Genomic DNA, 22,715 nt, shown 5'->3' on the forward strand with positions numbered 1-22,715 from the left:
TGGGGAGGACCTGGATCCTTAGACCTCTGGGCGCCATGGAGTCCAGTTGCCCCATTTTACAGGGGGAATTATTGAGACCCATGGAGGTCAGATGACCTAGCCCCCTGTGGCTCCCTCAGGGTCCTAAAAGGTAATGTCTTTCACAGCCTGGCCTCCACCCTATCTTTCTGTGGACCAGTCAGATCGATCCCCTTGGGTGCTTACAGAAGTGCCAGCATCCCCGACCTCAGGGCCTTTGCCCCAAACATCCCCTGTGCCTGCCATACCCTCCCCCCTCTCCTTTCAAGACGATGCCCAAGTCCTGCCTCCTCCACAAATCCCTCCCTGATTTCCCCAAGCTCTGCGGCTGTCCCCCCATGTGCCAGGCACGTGTTTATGCCATTCTTGGTCTATCCCCTGTTGGGGGGAGGGAATCTGCTTGTCCACGTGGCCCCTTCCAAGGGCTCTGAGCCTTCCCCAGCTCCCCCAGCCAGCCCTGGATGGTGTCAGCTCCTTCTCTATCTTTTGCCCTCCCATGCTTGGCTCCCAGCCCCCCCAACCCCCCCCGTCCCCCTGCCCCTTAGGGCTCTTTTATCTTCCTGGGAATGAAAATTCGGGGCCCCCGAGATGCCAGCTGAGCTTGCATCCCAGCTGTCACCCCCACACCCCGTGCGCCCCAGCTTGTTCGGGCTCCTGTCCTGGGCCGGGGCCAGATCGGCCACAATTTGGTCTCTGCTCTGCCTCAGTTTCCCCAGCCCCCGGGGCAGGATCCAGACAGGGCCCTGAGGTGTGGGCCCGGAACCCAGGAGTAGGGGAGCTCCCGATGCCTGGGAAGCTGGAAAGCAGAGGCCCCAGACTTGCCTGTCTCCCTGCTGCGACTGGGAGGATTAACAGGGAGAGAAGGCTGGGCCTGAAACCAGGCGGGACCAGTAGGGCAGGGCCCCTGAGGGCATCTCACTTTCTTCAGGTGGCGGGAGGAGGGGCCGCCCACTGCCTGCTGGGCAGTGACAGGACCTTAGTCACCAGCTCCAGTTTTCCCAGCCCTCCGTGGTGACCCCTGGGAAGTGGGCCCAACAGTCACCTCCCATCGCCGTCAGCCAGCTGGGAGCCGGGGGGAGCCAAAGATGGGTTTCTGGCCCGCTTCCCATTGGCCCTGGGGAACAGCATGAGATCATGGGGAATCCCAGCATCCTGGAGAAGGAAGGGCCCCAGTGGCCCTGGGGTCCAAGTACCAGCAACAATCTGCATTCACCTCCCCCATGAGCCCTCCAGGCGCCAGTGATTGGGGGAGGGGAGCCCCCCTTTCTTCCCCCTTGGGTGACTCCAGTGGGTCGGAGGCACTTCTTTATATCAAGTCTAAATCTGCCTCCGACTCACCCCTTTTCTCCTCATTCTGCCCTTTGGGGTCAAAGAGAATAAACCGAATCTTTCTCCCAAGCCCTTTGGGGCCTTGAAGACAGGGCATTCCTATTTCCTCCCCCCCCTTGCTCATTCCTCCCCTTCCCCCCCCCTTTCTTCTCCCAGGGAAATCGAATCTCAGGACTGACTCAGTGAGTGTTGGGACCAACAGATGCCCCGAGAAGAGCTGAGGCTGCTGGGTCATGGAGAAGAGGAGGGTGGGGTTCCCAGCCCGAGATGGCTCTGGTACCCCAGCTGAAAGGGCCTTGGCCACCGCCCCTCGCTGGCCCAGCAGCTCCGGTGGAGGCACTTTCCCCGAGGCCCTGAATGACACAAGGCCGGCCTGCTGGGTGAGAGGCTCTCCAGCCTCAGCTTCCAGGAAGTGACTCAAAATGATGAGTGAGAAGATGGGTATCTCCCTGACTCAGGCCTGGTTCAGCCCGCTGCCTGCCAACAGCTCTGGGAGGGACCCCGGCCTTCTCCCTGGAAGGGAAGGGTGACGGAGCAGAGAAGGGGGCAGTGGCCCCCGAAGGAAGCTGTGGCCACGAACCCCATATGGAAGGCAGGCCAGGAAGCCGGTAGCACATCCTGAGCAGCCCCTGAGCCCCCTCAATTACTCAAGGGCAAGGAAAGCTCACCTTTGGGACCAGCCCCCCAAGCCTGGACCAAGCACCAGAACCGGCCCCAAGCCTGGCCCCCGGACCAGGACCTGCCCCCAAGCCTGGCCCTCGGATCAGGACCGGCCCCCCAAGCCTGGCCCCCGGACCAGGACCGGCCCCCCAAGCCTGGCCCCCGGACCAGGACCTGCCCCCAAGCCTGGCCCCCAGACCAGGACCTGCCCCCAAGCCTGGCCCCCGGACCAGGACCTGCCCCCAAGCCTGGCCCTCGGATCAGGACCTGCCCCCAAGCCTGGCCCCTGGACCAGGACCTGCCCCCAAGCCTGGCCCCCAGACCAGCCCCTCAGTTCTCGCTCCCCCTGCTGTGAGGGGCTCAGGTGCCCGAGAGGGCAGCCCCTGACCCCAGGGCGCTCTGGGTCTGACTGGGGAAGTGGGAGCCCGGCCTGCGTCCTGGAGCTGCCACTCCCAGGAGTCTAGAGCGAGAAGGGATGCCAGAGTCCGGCCTTTCCACAGTCCAAGCCATCCCTTTAAGGAAACTGAGACTGTTGGAGGGAAGTGCCTTCATTGGAGCCCCTGACCAGAGATGGGCGGGACCAAGCAATCAGCCAATCAACAGTCTGTTATTAAGCACAGTCCCTGGCCCTGGAACTGTCCTCTATCTGGAGCGCCAGTCTGGGAGGCTGCATTGGGACCCAGTGTGGGGGTGGGGTGGAGGCGGGGAAGGAAGCGGGGGTCCGGCTAATCCTCCGTTAGCCGCGGGGCCCTGGGTTCCTGTGCCTGCGTGAGAAGCAGGGCGAGGGGCGGCCCACCCGCGGTAGCACACGGCCGGGTTATGGCTGAGGTGAAGCTGCAGGAGGCTGGAGGCTGAGGGGAAGGTGACACTCTCACCGAGGTCATCCATGGCCAAAGGCGTGAACTGCCAGCTGTGCGTGTGCCCCCTCACCGCGGCCCGGGGAAGCCCATGGCTGAGCTGGGGGGGGGGACCGGCCCACAAGGGCTCCAGAGGCTGGATCCCAACTCCAAACCAGCTCCCTGGGAGCTTGTTAGTCCCGACCGGATGCAATCCCTTTGGCTCGTCACTGAGCAGAGCAAATGGAGCCCTTCCTGCCCTCCTCCTATTCTACTGGGTCAGGTACTGTGCGGCCCGAGACCCTGCCTGGGCCCGAGGGAGGACCGAAAGCCCCTCCTCCCTGGAACCCTGACAGCTCCCCAGGGCCTTAAGGAGAAAGGCCTCCCTGGCAGAGGCTCATCAGCTTGAACCTCCACGGTCCTGCCTCCCCCCTCCCGATCACTCCTGCCCCAGAGGTCCTCTCTCATGACTCCCGCCTCCCCTGAGACAGGAGGGAGGATGCTGCAGGGAAGGCCCCGGGCTGGAGGTCTGAGGCCGGGAGGGCCGGAGCTTTCAGGAGTCCAATCGTTGCTCCAAGGAGGGGCTCCGATATAGGAGGGAAGCAGCAGGGGCAGCGCTTCAGCCCAGATCCGCCATCCCGGAGCCAGACGGTCCTCTCTCTGCATCATACTGTGCACAGTGTGTGTGTGTGTGAGTGTGTGTGTGTGAGTGTGATTGTGCATGAGTGACTGTGTGTTCGCTCTGACACCTCGGGGGTCCCTGGGACAGCAGCAAAGCCTTCTGGGGCGGTAAGGGCCACGCTTGCCACTTCTTGACCCGCTTTTCCGGGCTGGTCCCTCAGAGCCGGCCAGCCTGGCAGGGCCTGCTTGGGCAGTAGCAGCCGCTCCGGGCTGACCGAGTCTAGAAGGAACTGGAGGAGGAGCTCCCTTTCGACACCGTGGCCAGAGGGCCAGGAGGAGACACTGTTAGTGGCATCCGCATCCCGGACTGAATCCCCAGCCAGTGTCCCCGGGGATGGCCCCAGCGGGTGGGAGACGGGCCGCCCCCGGCCAGGAAATGGCTGAGCGGCCTCCACTGGAGAGAGGCTTTAGAAGCAGACAGACCTCCATTGTTCTCTGGCCTCCCGGTGCCTCCGGCTGCCTCCTCTCCGGAAGGGACCAGGAGGCAGGAAGGGCTTGGGTTCAAAGGCCTCAGGCCGGTGCTGCCTCTGAAAATGGGGATGATGAGGAAAAGTCCCTAACTCAGACAAGGAGGGCTCATGTGTGTGTGTGTGGGGGGGGGGGGTTCCAGGGCTCCACACTTCCCAGCTCTATGGCTCCGAGAGAGAAGTCCCTCTGTGGCCTCGGTTTCCTTATCTCTAAAATGGGCATAAGAATGTCTGTAGTCCCTGGCCCAGAGGGTCACCAGGCCACAGGGTCTCCCACCCCTGCTCTCCCTCAGAACACTGGCCATGCTGGCTCTCAATCTCTCATCTTCCTTTTCTGACCTGTTTTCTTCTTTGTAAATTTGGAGGTGGAGGAAAAATGGCTAATCAAGATAATCTCTGTTCTAAGGTTCTCCCCACTTCACATCCAAGGTTTAAAGGACCTTTGAACTCTGACTTTCAGGGGTTCTGGAAAGGGTTTCAGGGTTTTTCTCCTGCTGAGAAACACTAAACTTTCTCTTGTCCCTGCTGCTTTGTGTGGGGAGAAAGGGCTGAAAAGGACCCCCAGACCTAATCCAACCTCATTATCTCACAGACAGGGAAGCCCCCCAAATCAGGAAGGACTTAGGGCTCCTATGGTGGAGCTTCCTAGGGTTGCCCTTTGAGTTGACTCCGGGCTGGTTCCTGTTCCCCAAATGTCCCCAAAGAACCCTCCTTTAAAAAAAGGAAGCAGGGAATGAATGGGGTACTGGGCAGCAAGGAAACCAGCAGGCTTTTTCGTTCCCCACAGAGCCTGTGTTTGTTGGTCGGCCCAAACGCTGGTAAGCCCACAGTCCGTGGTATTGGAAGGCCGGACTTAGGTTCAGATCCGCTCTCAGGTTCTCTTGGGAGCCCTGAGCTTGCCCCAGGAGGATGGCATTTTCCACACTTCTGCTATCTCCCTTCTTCCTTCAGCCTGAGGATCCATTTCCTCATTCACTCATGCAATCGCTCCCTCGTTCATTCATTCACTCACCCGAACGGTCACTCCCTCGTTCATTCATTCGCTCCCTGGTTCATTCATTCTTTCCAGCAAGCTGTGAGTGCTCAGCCATGGCTGGGCCTTCTGCCCCTCCCAACAGCATTTTCTTGGCACTTTTCCCGGGGTGGCCCTTATCACTTATCACCTGGCTGGGAGTTAGGGAGGGAGCGGGAAGAGCAGCCTCGGACTTTGAAGTCCAGGTTCCAGAGCCCAGATAATGACTCGGACTCTGACTAACTCTGTGGTCACAGGCGATTTCCCATCCTCTCTCTGAGTCTGTTTCCACATCTCTGAAATGGAGATCCCAATCCTTCCAGTCCCATTTCCTCGGGCTGCTTGGGGAAAGGCCCAATCGGAAATGGAAGGTGTCATTAGCGGAGCCCTCATCCCCTCCCTCCTCTCTCTCTCCCTTCTACCACACTCTGAGTTCCCTTAGGGCAGAGACAGGCTCATGGTGCTCTCTGGGTGCAAAGTGTCCAGCGAGGGGCCCCAAGCTCCCCGACTTATCACCTGGGCCCGTCTCTTCTGAGGACAAATAGGTCCGGGAGGACGAAGGGATACCTCGTGTCACAGAGACCAAGAATACTATAACTGCAAAGAATATCAAGGACAGACTGAAGGTAGAAGGGCCCATGGAACCTAGAACCTCAGCAACAGGAGAGAACAACATGTCAGAACTTAGAACACAGGATGTCAGAACGGGGAAAAACCCTAGAACATAAACATGGAATACCAGAACTGGGAAGGGCCTTAGACCATGGGATCCAGAATTTCTGAGTGGGAGAGATCCAAGATCATGGAATATCAAAATTAGAAAGAACCTTTGAACACTGAACTTGGGAGGGACCACGGACCTGGAATATCCGAGCTTGGAGGGAAATTATAACATATATAAAACATAGAACCTGGGAGATGAGCTGGAACTTAGAACACTGTATAAATGGGGACCATCACAGCACCATCCTTCCAGGGTTCTGGGGAATATTTGCTAATATTTCCAAATACATACAGATTTACATGTGCTTAGCACCGAGCCTGGCACATAGGCTCTTTTTTTTTTTTTTTTTCTTTAATTTAGAATTTTTTCCCATAGTATATATGCATGAGTAATTTTTTGTATAATATTATCCCTTGTATTCATTTTTCCAAATTATCCCCCCCTCCCTCTACTCCCTCCCCCCGATGACAGGCAATCCCATACATTTTACATGTGTTACAATATAACCTAGATACAATATATGTGTGTGTAAATACCATTTTCTTGTTGCACATTAAGTATTAGATTCCGAAGGTATAAGTAACCTGGGTAGATAGACAGTAGTGCTAACAATTTACATTCACTTCCCAGTGTTCCTTCTCTGGGTGTAGTTGTTTCTGTCCATCATTGATCAGCTAGAAGTGAGTTGGATCTTCTCTATGTTGAAGATTTCCACTTCCATCAGGATACCTCTTCATACAGCATTGAAGTGTACAGGGATCATCTGGTTCTGTTCTTTTCACTCAGCATCAGTTGATGTCAGTCTCTCCAAGCCTCTCTGTATTCCTCCTGCTGGTCATTTCTTACAGAGCAATAATATTTCATAACCTTCATATATCATAATTTACCCAACCATTCTCCAATGGATGGACATCCATTCATCTTCCAGTTTCTAGCCACTACGAAAAGAGCTGCCACAAACATTTTGGCACATACAGGTCCCTTTCCCCTCCTCAGTATTTCTTTGGGATATAAGCCCAATAGCAGCAATGCTGGATCAAAGGGTAGGCACAGTTTGATAATTTTTGAGCATAGTTCCGATTGCTCTCCAGAATGGCCGGATTCTTTCACACTCCACCAACAATGCATCAGTGTCCCAGTTTTCCCACATCCCCTCTGACATTCATCATTATTTGTTCCTGTCATCTTAGCCAATCTGACAGGTGTGTAATGATATCTCAGAGTTGTCTTAATTTGCATTTCTCTGATCAATAGTGATTTGGAACACTCTTTCTTTCATATGAGTGGATATAGTTTCAATTTCATCATCTGAAAATTGTCTGTTCATATCCTTTGACAATTTATCAATTGGAGAATGGTTTGATTTCTTATAAATTAGGGTCACTTCTCTATATATTTTGGAAATTAGACCTTTGTCAGAACCTTTAACTGTAAAAATATCTTCCCAATTTGTTACTTCTCTTCTAATCTTGTTTGCATTAGTATTGTTTGTACAGAAACTTTTTAGTTTGATGTAATCAAAATCTTCTATTTTGTGATCAATAATGATCTCTAGTTCTCCTCTGGTCATAAATTCCTTCCTCCTGCACAGGTCTGAGAGGCAGACTATCCTCTCTGTTCCTCTGGTCTATTTATGATCTCATTCTTTATGCCTAAATCATGGACCCATTTTGATCTTATCTTGGTACACATAGGCTCTTGAAAAATAATTTTCCTTCCCTTCCCCCAGTATTTAACCCATGACTAGAATCACCCAATATGTGAAGGATGATATCGCCAAGGCTGGATTCCTTGTCTTCCTGTTGTGTCCCCAACAGTACAAAAGGTGGAACCTGCCAGTTAGGCCGGGGACAGGGTTCTAGTGGCAACAGTCTTCCTCTAGGCTGTGTCTCTTTGGGGCCCGGGGCAGTGCTGGACACCCAGGCCCCAGGTCCAGCACCGCTGACCCAGTGGAGTCCAGGCAGGGGGTCTCCTCCCAGCATTCCCCATAAGCAGCGCCTCACCCAGGTCTTCCCCCTCCTCCCTCAAAATCACATAGCTGGGGGTGGGGAGGAGCTCTGGCCTTCGATCAAGTCATTGAATCATAGACTGAGGGGATCAGGGGGAGGAAAGCGGGTCTAAGGGCAATGGATGACTTCTGGCCACAGAGGCAGAAGCGGAACCTGGCTCCCCAAGCAGATTTCTTCCTCCTTTTCCAAGATGTCCCCAGAGCGACAGTGACATCAAAGGGTGTCGGGGCGGGGCCAGGGTCTCCTCTCCATTGTTCTCTCCTTCCCTCCCACCCTCCTCGGCCTACAAGGGTGACTCAGAGCCTGCCCTTTGAGGGAATGGGGGACTGGGGAGAGCCAAGGGGAGCAGCCCCCACTGACCCTCGGGAGCTTTCCATTCCATCAGGTGGGGTCGTGCTTGGCCAAGGCCATAAGTTAGGGTCTCCTCTCCTACTGGGAGAGCCCAGAGGGCAGGAGTCAGCCGCCTTTAGTCAACGAGTCAGTCAAGGAGCACTGACTAAGGACCTACTATGTGCCAGACACAGGGCTAAGCTTACTGGTCCTGTACAGAGCTCAGAGCACAGTAGGCCTTAGAATCAGTGGGAGTGGGGGAGGTCACACAGTCATCTGGATGGGGGTGGGGGGAGATGGCTTTGGGGGTAGCTTGGCTGGTGGGTGGGCTGGGCTCAGCCTGGGAAGGGGAGGCAAAGTCCAGAAAAGGCCCGGGTGGGGAGTCGGACTTCCGGGTACACGCTGAGTTAGGGGCAGGAGAGGGCGACTGGGACGGCCCTCGCCATGCCCGGGAAGCCCGAGGTCAGCCCGGCACAGAGCTGGGTGCGGCGGGAAGTTCTTTCTTCCCAGGGAAAGTAAGGCTGAGCTTGGGCTCCCGGCTCCCGTTCAAGGGATGGGAAGAGGGAGATGAGTCAGCCTGGGCTGGGCTGCCGAGGCGGGAGCTGCATTCCGGGGCAGCGTCCACGCCTCGGAGACCGGCAGATGGGGAGGGGACCCGCGAACAACGTGGGGGAGGGCGGGGGAGGGGAGCGCATGAGGCTGGGAGAGGGGGCAGAAAGAGAGAGGAAGAGGGGAGAAAGAGGGAAGGGGGAGGGGAGGACGAAGAGAGGAAAGAAAAGTGGGAAGGAAGGAAGGAAGGAAGGGGGAGAGGAAGAAGGAAGGAAGGCAGAGAAAGAGACGCAGAGACCGAGAGAGGAGCGCGGAAGGCAGAAGGGTGCCGAGGCATAGGGGTCCTAAGGGCAGAGACCTCGGAGAGCCGCGGGGAGCAGAGGGCGGCGCTGAGAGCGGCGGGCTGGAGCTGGGGGGGAGGGGGGCCAGGCCAAGGTGGCAGATGGGGCAGGAGAGCGGGCGGGGGCGATCTGGGCCTGGGAAAGACAAAGAGGCCGGAGAGGGGCGGGGCTCCGGCCGCGGCGCACTTGGAAGGCACCGGGCCGGCCTGGGCGGGGCGGGGGCGGGCTCTGGGGCGGGAGGAAGCCGCTGTTCCATAAAGGCGCGGCCCGGGGCCGGCGGCCTCAGTGCCAGCGCCGTCCCGGCCCCGCAGGAGCCCCCGCAGCCGCGCCCGCCGCGCGCCCCGAAGCCCCCGCTCGTCCGTCGCGTCGCTGCCGTCCCGGGCTGCGCCCCTCCCCCCTCGGTCGGTCCACGCTGGGGGCGCACGGGCCGGAGGCAGCTGGGTCGGGAGCCATGAAGGTCCCGGGCGCCGTGCTGCGCGAGGGCGAGCTGGAGAAGCGCAGCGACAGCCTGTTCCAGCTCTGGAAGAAGAAGCTGGTGGTGCTGAGCACCGACCGCCTGAGCCTGTTCCCCGACGGCCCGGCGGCGGCCCGCAGGGGCGCGCGCCCCAAGGAGCTGCGCTTCCACTCCATCCTCAAGGTGGACTGCGTGGAGCGCACGGCCAAGCACGTCTACTTCACCATAGTCACCCGGGACCGCAAGGAGATCGACTTCCGCTGCCCCGACGAGAGCTGCTGGAACGCCTCCATCACCATGGCGCTCATCGACTTCCAGAACCAGCGCGCCATCGAGGATTTCCGGAGCCGGCAAGAACTGGAGCGCGAGCGGGAGCGGGAGCAAGCGGGGCCGCCTGAGCGCCGGCTGGCCCGCGCGCCCTGAGCCGCAGAGCCGTCGGCCTGCCCGGCTGACCGAGAGAGACCCAGGTGAGGCTGGACCCCGAGGCGTTCCTGCGGCGCCAGCCGGGGCCGGGAGGGTCCGGGGAGAGCGCGGGCTCAGGGCTTTCCGGGTCACGTCCCGAATCCCCCCTCCTGACTCCCCGCTGCGCTGACTTCGGAGTGGGAGTCAGGACGGGGATCCGTGGGGGGAGGGGGGGGACCAGGCCCGCGCGCTCCCTTAGGGAACCGGCCCGATGGATCTGTGGTCTGCCATCCGGAGACTGGGCATGGCTCTCGCCTCCGGGTTCTTCCCGGGTCGGGATCCCCAAAGCTTTTATCTCCTGCTCCTCGCCCCCCATCCACGGGGCTCCTAGTGGTTCCGCCCCAGGCCCCGGAGGATATCCTGCCTGGGGGAATTCGGGGAGCCCTCCGGCCGGGGCTCAGCGCTGTGGCCCGGGGCGGGGGGGGGGGGCTGGGAGCCCTGGGGTCTGCCCCGTGGAAGCTGCCGGCGGGCGCCCTTCCAGCGTGGACTGAGCCCTTCCGCTCCCGGGGTGGCCCAGGCCGGGAGGAGCCGGACCGGCGCCCCGGTTATCTCCGAGGGGGCCCTGCCCACGCCTCTTATCTTAGGCCGGAAGGAAGGCCTTTCCCCCACTCCCGCTGACCCATTTCTTCTCTTCTCTCCCTCAGAGCCTTTGGCTTGGAGCTTGATGGGGACCTTGGCTCTCACTGAAAGGGATCCCGGAGAGCCCAGGAAGGAAGAGGTGCTGAAGCTGAGAGCCAGATCTCCCTGCGGGCGGGGAGGAGGCGGGCCCGGGCTTCCCCTCACGGGACTGGGGAGCTGGGCCCCCACGGCTCCGGCCCCCCTACTCACCCACCCCCGCGGCCCTGGAGCTGCCCCCCTACCCACCCACCCCCGCGGCCCTGGAGCCGGCCCTGTTTATTTATAAAGACTGGGGAACACTGTGGCCGGTGGCTGGGGGGCCACAGCCCTTAACTTATTGTAGTATCTAGATTTCTATTTATTTCAGTGGCTTCGAACATTGTCTTAATATTTTTTCATGACGCGTCCATTCCAAATAAATTCCTTGAAATGCTGACTTTTCTTCGCGGCTGTGCCGGGAAGGTCATTCCCGTCTTGGGATCAGAGGGGCAGCGCAGGGGGATGCCGGGAGTGGGGGACGCACCGAGCCTCTGGGGCACGGAGCCCCCTGCTTGGCTTCCTGGGGTGCCCGGATGGGGCAGCCTGGGCCCAGGGGAATTCCACTGTGGGACCTTGGGGCTCCCCTCCCCCGTTTCCGGCAGAAGGATTTACCTCCGGGCTTCTGGCTCTGCCGGGAGTAAAATGACTCCTTTCAAGATCTCCAGTTCTTGGAAGTGGGAGCGTCTGCTGTGGCGCAATCGGAGATCAAAGGGCCTCAGAACTGGAGGGCCCTGGCTCATGTACTTCCTGCCTTTAAAGGGCAGAACCCAGACTCCCAGGGGCATGAGACTGAGCCAAGGTGCTACAGCTGAGTCAGGGCTGAGCTGTCCCGCAGGAGGAGGGGAGGCAGCGGGTCCTGAAGGCCCTCCCTGGCCATGGAGCAGATGTTCTAGGGAGGGCGGGCCAGTACAGGGTACCTTGGAACCCTGGGTGGAGGGGGAAGCAGAAGTGGGGAAGGGAGGGGCCCCCTAACCACTTGTCACTTCCCTGGAGGCTCACCTGGCCCCGAAGGGGAAAGCTCTGGGATCGGGCTCCCTCTCTCCCTTCCATGGGCCCTGGCCCCGGGACAGCCGGAGCTGGGCGGCTTCGGGCCGGGCTTCCTGGCCAGAGGCTTTCTCCCTTGGTGTCCCATTCCTCCCACCTTGGCCAGGAAAGCCCGGGGAGGGGCTCTGGCTTCGTTTCCCCAAGCTCTTGGGCACCGGCAGCGCAATTCTTGCCAACTCTTGGAGGTCTCATTGGGGGAGCCCCAGATGCGCCTTTCGCATCCCTGCTCCCCAAAGCCTGAGCAGGGCAGGGCGCCCCTGACCAAACTGGGCAGCAGAGAGGGCTGGCAGCTTCCGCTCCCCCGGCCCGGGCTTCCTCCCTCTGCGGAGTCTCTGCCCGCACTGGTGCCTGCCCTTCCCGCACCGGCCTTTGGTGGGGGGGCCGCCCGAGCCCAAGCAGCCCTGGGAGAGGAGACTGGGCAGGGTCTTCAGAGGGAGTCGGGGCTGTTGAATGGGCTCCAAGACTCTGGGAATCAGAGCCTGGCACCGAGCCTCCTCTGGGCTCCTTCGTCTGCCCCAGACACCCCGGCCAGCCCCTGAACTCTCACCTGCCGCCTCCCTTGCAGATGGCGCTGGCAGATGCCAACCTGGCATCCTCGTTAGCTGGACTTTCATCTTAGCTCACCTCATCATCCGGGAGCTGTGGGGGGGGGGGCTCTCCTCCCGCCAGCCCTGCCCCTCCAGGAGTTAGAGCCAGGGAATGAATGAATGAATGAGACGTTGGAATGAATGAACCTCCTTGGCTAGAGCCAATGAATGAATGAACCGTCCTAGAGCTGGGAAGGCCCTTGGACAGCCCTGGGACTTGGGAGAAAGTTCTCCTCCTACCTGGGTTTGGGGTTCAGGCCTCTCCCCAGAGGGAGGATGAGAAGGTGTCTGCCTTGGTCAGCATTCTCAGAGCTTAGCGTTGAACCTCGAATGCAAAAGGTGCTTAATAAATGCTTGTTGCCTGGTGACCACAGGGGTGAGTGACCTGACCAAAGCGGCGGAGAGGTGTCCCTTTGGGGTGAGGATGGCTGACTTGCAGTGGCCCCCATGGCTCCAGCTTGGCCATTCCCACACTGGGCTGGGGGAGGGCGCGGCCCAGGGTGGGGGGGGCGGTGGTTTGGGGTCTGGGGCTGAGGGAAGGGAGGGAGCAGAGGCCTGGCTGGGGCGTTCAGGGCCCCTCCCCAGCACTGCATGCCTGAGGTAGTCATCTGGCCACCAACCCTCCCCAGCTCTCACTTTACACCCCCTTGAACCCACTTTGGAAAAACTGTCCCTGTTGCGGGGGAGGGGGGAGGACTTTTCACTCTTGGCCCCAGGCCCATGAGGCCTTTTGTTAGGAGCCTGGGGGGGGGAATGCAAGCCTGACCCGGGGGTCCATCAGGGGGCTCCTTTTCCATCAGGGTCCCAGACTGCTCTGGCCGAGGGCAACTCTCCAGGGGCTTCCCTGCTCTGCTGGACTGGAAACCCTGTTTCTGAGGGGGCGCGCTGAGGAGAAACACCCTGGCAGGTCCGAGAAATGGGTTCGAGTTTGGGCAAGCCCTTTCTCAGCACAGTGCCAGCCATACAGTGGGTGCCTAATAAATGCTCAGGAACTAAATTTTCCTTCTTCCCAGGATTCACTCGCTGACCTATAAAATAAAGCATGGGGAGCACTCCATGATTTCTTAAATTTGCTCGCTGGGGGTTCTTAAGGCGGGCTCCCAGCTTATACCCAGATAAGTGGGGAGGAAGCTCAGAGCATGGTAATTCTCTTCTCCTTCATGGACTCTCCAATTCAGCTCCTCCCTCTCCCTGAGCTCCCAGCCTCTTCACTGGCCTCCCTGCCTCCTGTCCCTCCTCCCTGGTCCCCGTCTCTCATCACATCTTCCAATGTTCTGCTCCAAAGCCTATGGCTACCCTCAATGTTGCCTATCAGTGAAAGGAGGCGCTCCTGGCCCTGACACTCAATGCCTTGCTTCTCTCACTTCTGCTCTCTCCTTGTCTCCTGCTCTTCCCTGCCCTTCCCCACCTCCATGCCCTGGTGCACACTGTCCCCGTGCTTTGGGATGCGTCCCACAAGTCCCACCTCCAGCTGCCTGCTCTCCGGGGCCCCCTCGTGCCCTCCCTTGCTCCCCAGACGTCTCTCTGCATGTCAGGCCCTCCTCTGGCCTAGAATCTTCTCCAGGGAAAGACCGGATCATTGAGATTTGCTACCCCAGAACACAGCACACAGTAGGAGCTCAACCACTGTAAAGAGGCAGTACTCTGCTCCAGCCTGCCTCCTCCAGGAAGGCCTCTGCCTTGAGAAGGGTCCTTTCTCCCAGGTGATGTTCTTCCTGGGTCTCAAGGGCCCCCAAGGCTGGGCTGGGAAGGAGAGAATGTTCCCAGGAGCCCGGTCAGAGGGCTGGCTTCCAGGAGGAGGAGGAGGAAGACAAAGAAAAAGAGGAGGAGGGTTTAAGGCATTTATTGGGGGGGGGGGAGGAGCAGCAGGCCCCCCTTTGGGAGATCACGGCGCTCTTTTGGTTTTCTGGGGAACCTCCTTCTTGCACAGATACAGGAAGAGGAGAAAGTTGACAGCAAACTGCAGGGAGCCGAAGGCGGCCACTCCGAATCTCTGGTAGAGGAGGCCGCCGATGGTGGGCCCGATGGTCCGGGTCAGCGGCTGGACTGAGGCACAGATGCCCAACATGGCGCCTGGGGGTCAAGGGAGACAGGACGTGCTTCAGGCAGAGCAGCTGGGGAACGATCCTCCCCCCACGAGGGGAGCCTAGAGTCCCCGGCTCAGCCCCCACTTCACAGGAGGGGAAACTGAGACCCCTCTGGGAGGTTCCCAAGGGAGAGCTAAAGGGGAAGCAGCCCCCAAGGATCTCTGCAGGGAGGGTACCGTCCCTGCAGATGGAGCAAGCAGCTGGACCCAGGGCCCAGCCTTCTGCCCAGTGAATGGAAGGAACATGGTAGAGATTTGCTCCATCCACCATTTTCCCCCAGACCCCCTCTTCTCCATGCAGTCTACCTGGATTTCCCCTTCTCCACCCCGGGAGCTGGGCCAGCCCTACCCTGTTGCCCCCACTTTCCTGGGAGCTCTTTCCAATCAGACAGAGAGCTCTGAGGGGAGGCCTTGGGGCCCCGGGGTCCAGACAATAGCTGAGGGGAGCTGGAATAGAACCTGGGAACCTCGGCTTCCCTTATTCGGAGCTTATATTGGTCGGTTCTGACTTTGGACCCCTGCCTCAGACATTCACTTTACTGCTGCCTGCCTCAGTTTCCCCATCCATCAAATGGGGATGATGCTAGCACCAGCATCCCAGAATTGTTATCAGATTAAATGAGTTAGTGCAGTCAGTGGGTCACTAGTACTCGTCCACCAATCGACTCCCAGATCCTGGACGCCAGCTCTGGGAAGGGGGCAATGTGATGTCGGGCCAGTGGCTCAGACAGGGGAGAGGAGGCTGGGCCCTGGGCCGGCCCCCAGCCAGAAAGGCACTCGTTCTGGGTGAGGCAGTTCTCTCTAGCTTCGCACCCCCCCCCCCCCCCGTCCTATGGCAAGACCAGCCCTCCCGCTCACTGGCTGACCTCCCGGGAGCCCGGCGAGGGGCTGGGCGAGAGGCAGCGTGCGAAGAACAAAGCCCACTCTCAGGAGCTGCCCGGCAGCCGGCCCGCGGATGCACAGGTGCCAAGATGCCAAGCCCACAGGCGCTTCCTGCTGCCCCCAGCTCCCGGGCACTGAATGGCAGGGAAACAGGGACAGAGATGAACAGGCAGTGTGACTCAGCCTCTGAGGAACAATTACTCCGGCCAAGAAAGATGTTATCGGAGCGGAAAGCCGGTGCGGTCCCTGCAGATGTTGTCCTTTCTGGGAGAGAGAGGGCCTGAGCCTTCTGGGAGGGAGAGGCCCGAGCCTTCTGGGAAGCCATTGGCAGAGGAAAAGGGCATCTCGGCCCAGGTCACCCCAGGAGCTCCTTGCCAGGCTGGAGGTCGGGGCTGGGGCCAGCAGCCAGAGGCCGCCAGGCCGCGGGGTGGGCCGACCTTCCTGGGCGTCCTTCCTCCATCTAGGCTCCACAGGCCTTGGCGCCAGCACCCCTCCACCACACCTCAGCTAGGCTGGTCCCCGGACAACAGATCTCCCAGTCCAAGCTCTCCCGCTGGCCTGCCCTGGCACTGAGCCCTGCCTGGGGTCTCCCCTCCCTTCTGCCCTTCAAGCGTTGCCCAAAGTCAGCTTCCTCCGGGCAGGCTGCCCCGGCCCTGCACTCCTGACTTTCATTCGACTACAGAAAGCGCGTCCAAATTTTGGGGTCTCCCCTTTACTTCCTGGGTGACCCCGGGCCTTTCCTTCTCCTGACAGCAATCATTTCCCCTGTAAAACGAGGACCTGGGGATCGCCAGATCAGGGGGTGACAACCCCAGCATTGTGGGAGGGGACATGGAGGAGACCCAGACCACTCAGGTGTCAGGGATGTTGGGCACGGCCTCGCCATTGGGCCGTCCTGCCAGACTGGGCTCTGGGCTTCCGGGGCAGCAGGGGGGGAAGGGAGGGCCGGGGCCTCTGGGGAGATGCCATCTGCCCTCTAGCTGACCAAGTCAGTGAGTAATTATCCTGGCCGGAAAGGATGGCCCGGTCAGGCCTGGGCTTATACAGGGACATGTGAGCGTGTGTGAGCGTGTGAGTGTGTGTGTGTGTGTGTGTGTGTGTGTGTGTGTGTGAGTGTGTGTGTGTGTGTGTGAGTGTGAGTGTGTGTGAGTGTGTGTGAGTGTGTGTGAGTGTGTGTGTGTGTGTGAGTGTGTGTGAGTGTGTGTGTGTGAGTGTGTGTGTGTGAGTGTGAGTGTGTGTGTGTGAGAGTGTGAGTGTGAGTGTGTGTGAGTGTGTGTGTGTGAGTGTGTGAGTGTGAGTGTGTGTGAGTGTGTGTGTGTGAGTGTGAGTGAGTGTGAGTGTGAGTGTGTGTGAGTGTGTGAGCATGTGAGTGTGTGTGAGTGTGTGTGAGCGTGTGAGTGTGAGTTTGTGTGTGTGAGTGTGAGTGTGTGTGAGCGTGTGAGTGTGAGTGTATGAGTGTGTGTGTGTGAGTGTGAGTGTGTGAGTGTGTGTGTGTGTGAGTGTGTGTGAGTGTGAGTGTGTGTGTGTGAGTGTGAGTGTGTGTGAGTGTGTGTGTGTGTGAGTGTGAGTGTGTGAGCATGTGAGTGTGTGTGAGTGTGTGTGAGTGTGTGAGCGTGTGAGTGTGAGTTTGTGTGTGTGAGTGTGAGTGTGTGTGAGCGTGTGAGTGTATGAGTGTGTGTGTGAGTGTGAGTGTGTGTGTGTGTGAGCATGTGAGTGTGTGTGAGCGTGTGAGTGTGAGTGTGTGTGAGTGTGTGTGTGTGAGCGTGTGACTGTGTGTGTGAGCGTGTGAGTGTGTGTGTGAGTGTGAGTGTGTGTGTGAGCGTGTGAGTGTGTGTGTGAGCGTGTGAGTGTGAGTGTGTGAGTGTGTGTGAGTGTGAGTGTGTGAAATCACAAAATGGACCCAGATGCCCACTGGAGAGTGTGATGGGCGCGAGGAGGGCGCTGGCTTGTCTGCATCAGCAACCCTTGCAGGAAGGCTTGTATATAGTAGGTGCCTAATGCATGCTTATGGAATCTGCTGGAAATGGAGATCAGAGAGCGTCTGAGGAAGGAAAGATGCGGGTGACTTCCCAGTGGAGACAGCGGAGCCTGGAAGGACCAGGAGGCTTTTGCCAAGGCCAGAAGGGGGGGAGGGGGCCGGGCTGGGGTCCCTCGGGGGTGCCCTGAGGCCGGCGGTAGGGGAGGGGGCCCTGGGAGAGCGGGGGAGGGTGCATTTCCCAGAAGCCTGGGCTGGGGCCCGAGCGCCCCGCCCGCCCGAGAGCCACCCAGGCTCAGAGGTGGGTGCCAGGTATTTTAATAGCTGCTTTCTCGGCCGCCCACGCGGGGCCTGCGCAGCTGCCGCTCCAGCCCAGAGCAATTAGTTGGAGCCACCTGCATGTCTGCAGCTTCCCAGGCGGGCTCTGGGAACCGAGAGCATCCTTTCTGAAGCCGAGGGCAGGGGCCCGCTCCCGCTCCCCCTGCTCCCCCGCTCTCCCGCACACACTTTCTGGGGCGCCTCGGACAGGGCTTGCCCTCCACTCCCCTCCACACCCCAAAGAGCCTCCTGGGCCTCCCCCGTGGCCTGGCCCCCTCCGCCAGCCCGGGGTGCTCCCCCTCCCAGACCTCCCTCCTCCTCCGCTGTTCCTCATCCCTCCATCCTCTGAGGCCCCGCCCCGCCCCACGCTGGGGGCCGTGGGGGGGGAGGGTGTGGGCAGAGGGCGCTTCTTTCCCACGCCCACTGCTGCGGCTGAGCCCAGAGCCGGGCACACCGGGGGCAGCGCCCAAGAGGCCATCTTCCCCTTGCTCTCAGCCCCAGCCCAGGCTGCCCTCGTCCCCTCCCCCCAAATAAGCTTGGGGGGAGCCAGAGGCAATGCCGCTGAGCCCCTCAATTTGTAGGTGAGGACACTGAGGCTGGAGGGGGAGGGGGAGGCCTCTCCATGTCAGGGCTGGCCAAGCTGGTCTTTAAAGCCAGGGCCTCTCCCCGGGTTCCAGCCTCTCTCCAGCCTCTCCCCAGGTTCCGGCCTCTCCCCGGGTTCCAGCCTCTCTCCAGCCTCTCCCCAGATTCTGGCCCCTCAGCAGGTTGTTTAGACCCCGTGGGAGGGAGGGAGGGAGGAGGGAGGGAGGGAGGAGCAGGCTTGGGGCTGGGCCCTTCTCCCTCAGGGGAGGGACAGAGGAGGCTGCTCTTCCCAGACAGCTTCCTGTCTTCTGCCCTTCACAAAGGGCCTTTGAGCTGGCCTGGCTCCCTGTCAGCTCCCTCGGGTCCCCTCCTCCACTGGCGGCCGCCCCCCCTCACCCCAGCACCGTTTCCTGGGGGCCGGACCCTGGGGAGCCTAGAAGGGATCTGGCTGTCCGGGTGGCCTGGAGTTCCCCGCAGGTTGGGAGGAGCACACAAGGCCTTTGCTGGGCCTGGGTGCAGGAGGCCTGGAGGCTTTTTCCCAGCCCCTTTCCCTACCTGTCCTCGCCCACCGCTCAGGGCCCTTCCCAACCATTCCCACAGCCCTGCTCGAGGCTGCCTGACTGTGCGCCCGCGTGAGGCAGAGGGCACAGCATCCGGGCTCTCTGAGGTGGACAGGCCCACCGACACCTCTGGTCCACTCTGCGCCTGAGAGGGAATCCCCATGGGGCGGTGGCCAGCCTCTGCCTCCAGTCCTGGGAGCTCCGCCCCTCCCCCTGGCTCCCCCGTCCCTGGACCTGGCACTCAGACCCCCTCAGCGACCTCCCCCTGCTCGCTCCTCTCCGGGCGGCATGCCTGGTGCTGCCAGCTTTCTCCGGGAGAATGGGCCTCTCTCTCTCTGCATCAGCTGGGAATGGGTCAGCCCAACCCCACCTGGCCTGGCTTGGGAAGTTTATCTGGGCAGAGGTGGCTGAGGGTGGGAAAGGAGGCTTGGGGGCATGTCAGGCATCAGACCAACGGGGCTCTGCCATGGGGGGGCCCCGGCACCCGGCGGGTTCCCAGGCACTCCTGAGGCTGGCGGGCTGCGCCAGCCTCTGCCACGCGCCCACACTGTGACCACTGGGCCGCCGCAGGCCGCCCCTTACCTGTGTCCGAGGGCGGCACCGACTTGGTCAGCATGCTGTCCGTGACGATGTTCATGGTGCAGAGGCTGAACACCAGGCCGGGCACGAGGAGGCAGAAGTGGAAGACATTGGTCATGGAGGCCTGGGGGCGGGAGCGGCAATCAGAGAGTGCTGGGGAGGGGCTCCTGAGGTCAGGGCTCCCCCACCCGGCCCAAAGCCAGTCTGTGTGTGAGTGTGAGTGTGTGTGAGTGTGTGTGTGTGCATGTGGGTGTGTGAGTGTGTGTGAGTGTGTGAGTGTGTGCATGTGGGTGTGTGAGTGTGTGTGAGTGAGTGTCAGTGTCTGAGGGGGAATAGGAGTATGTGTATGTGTGAGTGTGTGGAGTGGGCATGTGGGTGTGTGAGTGTGTGTGAGTGTGTGAGTGTCAGTGTCTGAGGGGGAATAGGAGTATGTGTATGTGTGAGTGTGTGGAGTGGGCATGTGGGTGTGTGAGTGTGTGTGAGTGTGTGAGTGTCAGTGTCTGAGGGGGAATAGGAGTATGTGTATGTGTGAGTGTGTGGAGTGGGCATGTGGGTGTGTGAGTGTGTGTGAGTGTGTGAGTGTCAGTGTCTGAGGGGGAATAGGAGTATGTGTATGTGTGAGTGTGTGGAGTGGGCATGCATGTGAGGTTGAGAGAGAATGGAAACGTGGAACATGATAGAGAAGGCTCAGTGGAGGAGTCTGGACACTATGATCAGTTGGCCTGGCTGAGAGAATGGGTGTATTTGGGAGTGGGCTCCGGAGGAAGGCCAGTGGGAGGCTCCTGAGCCTGAGGATGATGGAGGGGCAGGCTGGGCTGAGGAGGCTGGCACAGAAAGGGGCATGGGCGATTGGCAAAAGGCCGCTTCCTCCTTTCCCCTGCCAGGCTGGCCCGACCCATCCAGTCTAACTGGTTCCGAGTCCATTGGGGGCCCTTCTAGCTTTCATTTCTTCTCAGTTCTTTCAGCCTTCGCTGCCTCTGGCCAGGGAGCAGGGGAAAAAGCCCAGCCTGGCTCAGCCCTGGGGTGACTGTGCCCAGCCCCTGGACCAATGGTCTCTGGGGAGCGCCAGATCCTGGTTCTGGCCAGCCCCAACAGGTCCCTTTGCACCAGCTGGGAAGGAGCCCTCCATCTTACCCTTTGGGGCACGTGGCCTCCTGCTCCTGACCTTGGCAGTAACCAAAGGAGGAGGCAGCTCTGGGGGGGGGGGGGGGGGGGCTGGGAGGACTGACCTTCAAGCCCCAGCTCTACTGCTGACTCTGGGTGTTCCTCCCCTGTCGACCCCACCTATGAATGGAGGAGCTGACTGGCTAATCTCCAGGACCAACATCTGTGTCTTAAGTCGAAACTGGACTTTAGCTCCCCATCAACGAGCTGGGGGCTCTCAGGCCAGAGCCTTCAACGTTTCTGGGCCTCCTCCCTTCTGCCTCTGTCTGGTATAGGAACTCGTTGGGCCCCTTCCAGCTTGAAATTCTATGAGGATCTTAGTGCTCCCTCTGGTCTCACAAGTGTAAAAATGTGCATTTTTGACTAAGAAGAAGCTGGATGAAGAAGGAAACAAGGAAGCGAGTGAGGGAATAAGCAAGTGAGGAGATAAATAAAAGAGTGCATCAATGAGTAAAAAACAAGCAAATGAGCAGATGGAATGAGTGAATGAGTGAACAGTAATTAAGCCCCCCCACCCCGGATGAGGGGGAGCTCTGGGCCCAAAGCGGGGGTCTCACCATGGCCAGGCCCACGGCACTGAACACAACGATGCTGGCCCGGAGCAGGGTGCCCTCAGAGTACTGCTCAGTCAGCCGCCCAATGATCAGGCCTTGGACCACCTAAGGAAAGCAGATCTGGGTCAGTCCTAGATAGGGCTGTTTTCAGCCAGTCAAATACCATGAACTGGGCATCTGCCGAGATGCCAGGAGCACTCCCAGAGCCCGTGAGGCTATTCTGGGGCACAGAGGGCCCCAGGCTCCAGGGCCTGCCTCTTCCTCAGCCCCCTCCTTTGACTGGAAGAAGGGCCTTTCAGGAGAAGCTCTGAGATGAGACCCACAGAGGGTCCTGGGGGCTTGTCTCCTTGTAAGCTGCCTGCCAGCCTTAAGGTTCACTCCAGGATGGGATCATAGAGTAGGAAAATAAGGAAGGCATTTAAATGTCACTGGTCTGAGGATTGGGAAGCCTTGTCTCCCTGAGAGCAGTGGAGGCACCTGTGGTGGGCCCTTTCCCCCAAAGAGCTAGGCTTCCCTGCTCTGAGGGCAGAAAACAAATGTCCCTTTGGGCAGAAACTGGATAGAGGCAGGGCCATGTACAGGCCGTCAACTGAAAGGAACCAACATTTCCATCATCCCTGCAGTCCCTCCTTTGACCTTACAAAAATCCTGAAAAGCAAGTGCTCCCACTGTCTTCACTTACACATAAGGAGCAAAGAATTAAGTGACTTGCCCAGAGACACCTAGCTGGAGTCTCTTGTTTGCTCTAGCCGTCCTCTTCTACCCAGGTCAGCTCTAGACCTGTAGTCACGCTCAAATCCCAGACACTTGCTGGTCCTGTCACAACCTGAGTTCTTAGCTCTTGTCGTCCCCCAGGACCATTCAGAGGATCGTGGGGACAAAACAAAGCAGTGGGTTTAAAATGCTGGTGAAAAGACTTTTGTGACGTAAGCATAACCGGAAAAACATTGTATATACTAGTGGCAACATTGTATATGGCAATGGCAACATTGTACATAGAAATAGCAACATGGTATACAGTAATGGTAACATTGTGAACTGATCTACAGTGAAAGACTTAGCTCTTCTCTGGGAGTTCCAAGACAATTCCAAAAGACTCATGATACAAAGGCTATGACAGCCAGAAGAACTAATTGACTGCAAATTGAAACAAACTTTTATTTTACTTTATTGTCTTGGGTTTTTTTTGCCTGGGTTTTCTTTCACCACATGGCTAATGTGAAAATATGTTTTGCATGAGCACATATGTATAACCTCTATCAAATTTCTTGCCTTCTCACTGAGGGGCAGAGGAGGAAGACAGAGAATTTACAAGTTAAAATTTTTTAAAAATGGTAAAAATGAATGTACAAAAAATATTTGAAAATGAATTTTTAAATGTTCCATATAGTTTATTACTATTATATATGGAAGGAAGCTCAAGTTTCCTATTTGGTTACCTACTTTTCATATTAAGCTGTCAGGGACTGACAGTTTAAGATTTCACCTTTGTTAGAGGAGCCAAAAACCAACAATAAGTCTCCTTGGAAATGATAGTGGCATTGTGGGTGACCAGGAGGAGGAGCAGAAAAGACGCTAGAGGGTAAGTCAACCCAGCAGATCTCTGGACATCCCCTCAAAGGGACATGGAAGATTTTGTTCCTCTGAATGGGGATGGAGAGACCCTGAAAGGCCTCCCCTAACTAGGAGATGGTGAATCACCAGTTCTGTCATAAAACCAGCCTAGGAACCGGCGAGCTCGGAGGAATGGGCCTTTCATGCGTGTTGCAAGGTCTGAATGAAAGTGGGAGTCCGTTTTCTCATGTCTATTCCTAGTGAGATGAGTAACGGTTTCAAATCTATCTTGGCCTGAGCA

General features: G+C 58.7%; 2 protein-coding genes across 2 annotated transcripts in view; one reads left to right on the forward strand and one right to left on the reverse strand.

Annotated features, from left to right (window-relative positions):
* Positions 1-9,228: 9,228 nt before the first annotated feature.
* PHLDA2 (pleckstrin homology like domain family A member 2) lies at positions 9,229-10,926 on the forward strand. Its single transcript, XM_074272731.1, has 2 exons — positions 9,229-9,877; positions 10,517-10,926. The coding sequence occupies exon 1, from the start codon at positions 9,408-9,410 to the stop codon at positions 9,831-9,833; it is 426 nt and encodes a 141-aa protein (XP_074128832.1). The 5' UTR covers positions 9,229-9,407; the 3' UTR covers positions 9,834-9,877; positions 10,517-10,926.
* Positions 10,927-13,987: 3,061 nt separating this feature from the next.
* Positions 13,988-22,715, reverse strand: part of SLC67A1 (solute carrier family 67 member 1) — a 51,936-nt gene continuing 43,208 nt past the window's right edge. The window contains exons 9-11 of the mRNA XM_074272328.1: positions 20,864-20,965; positions 19,146-19,266; positions 13,988-14,233 (exon numbers count right to left, since the gene is read on the reverse strand). Of these exons, the coding sequence (XP_074128429.1) occupies positions 14,046-14,233; positions 19,146-19,266; positions 20,864-20,965 (411 nt within the window). The 3' untranslated portion in view covers positions 13,988-14,045. The remainder of the gene's footprint in view (positions 14,234-19,145; positions 19,267-20,863; positions 20,966-22,715) is intronic.

The sequence above is a fragment of the Sminthopsis crassicaudata genome, chromosome 6 (assembly GCF_048593235.1).
Source record: "Sminthopsis crassicaudata isolate SCR6 chromosome 6, ASM4859323v1, whole genome shotgun sequence".
Taxonomy (NCBI): Eukaryota; Metazoa; Chordata; class Mammalia; order Dasyuromorphia; family Dasyuridae; genus Sminthopsis; species Sminthopsis crassicaudata.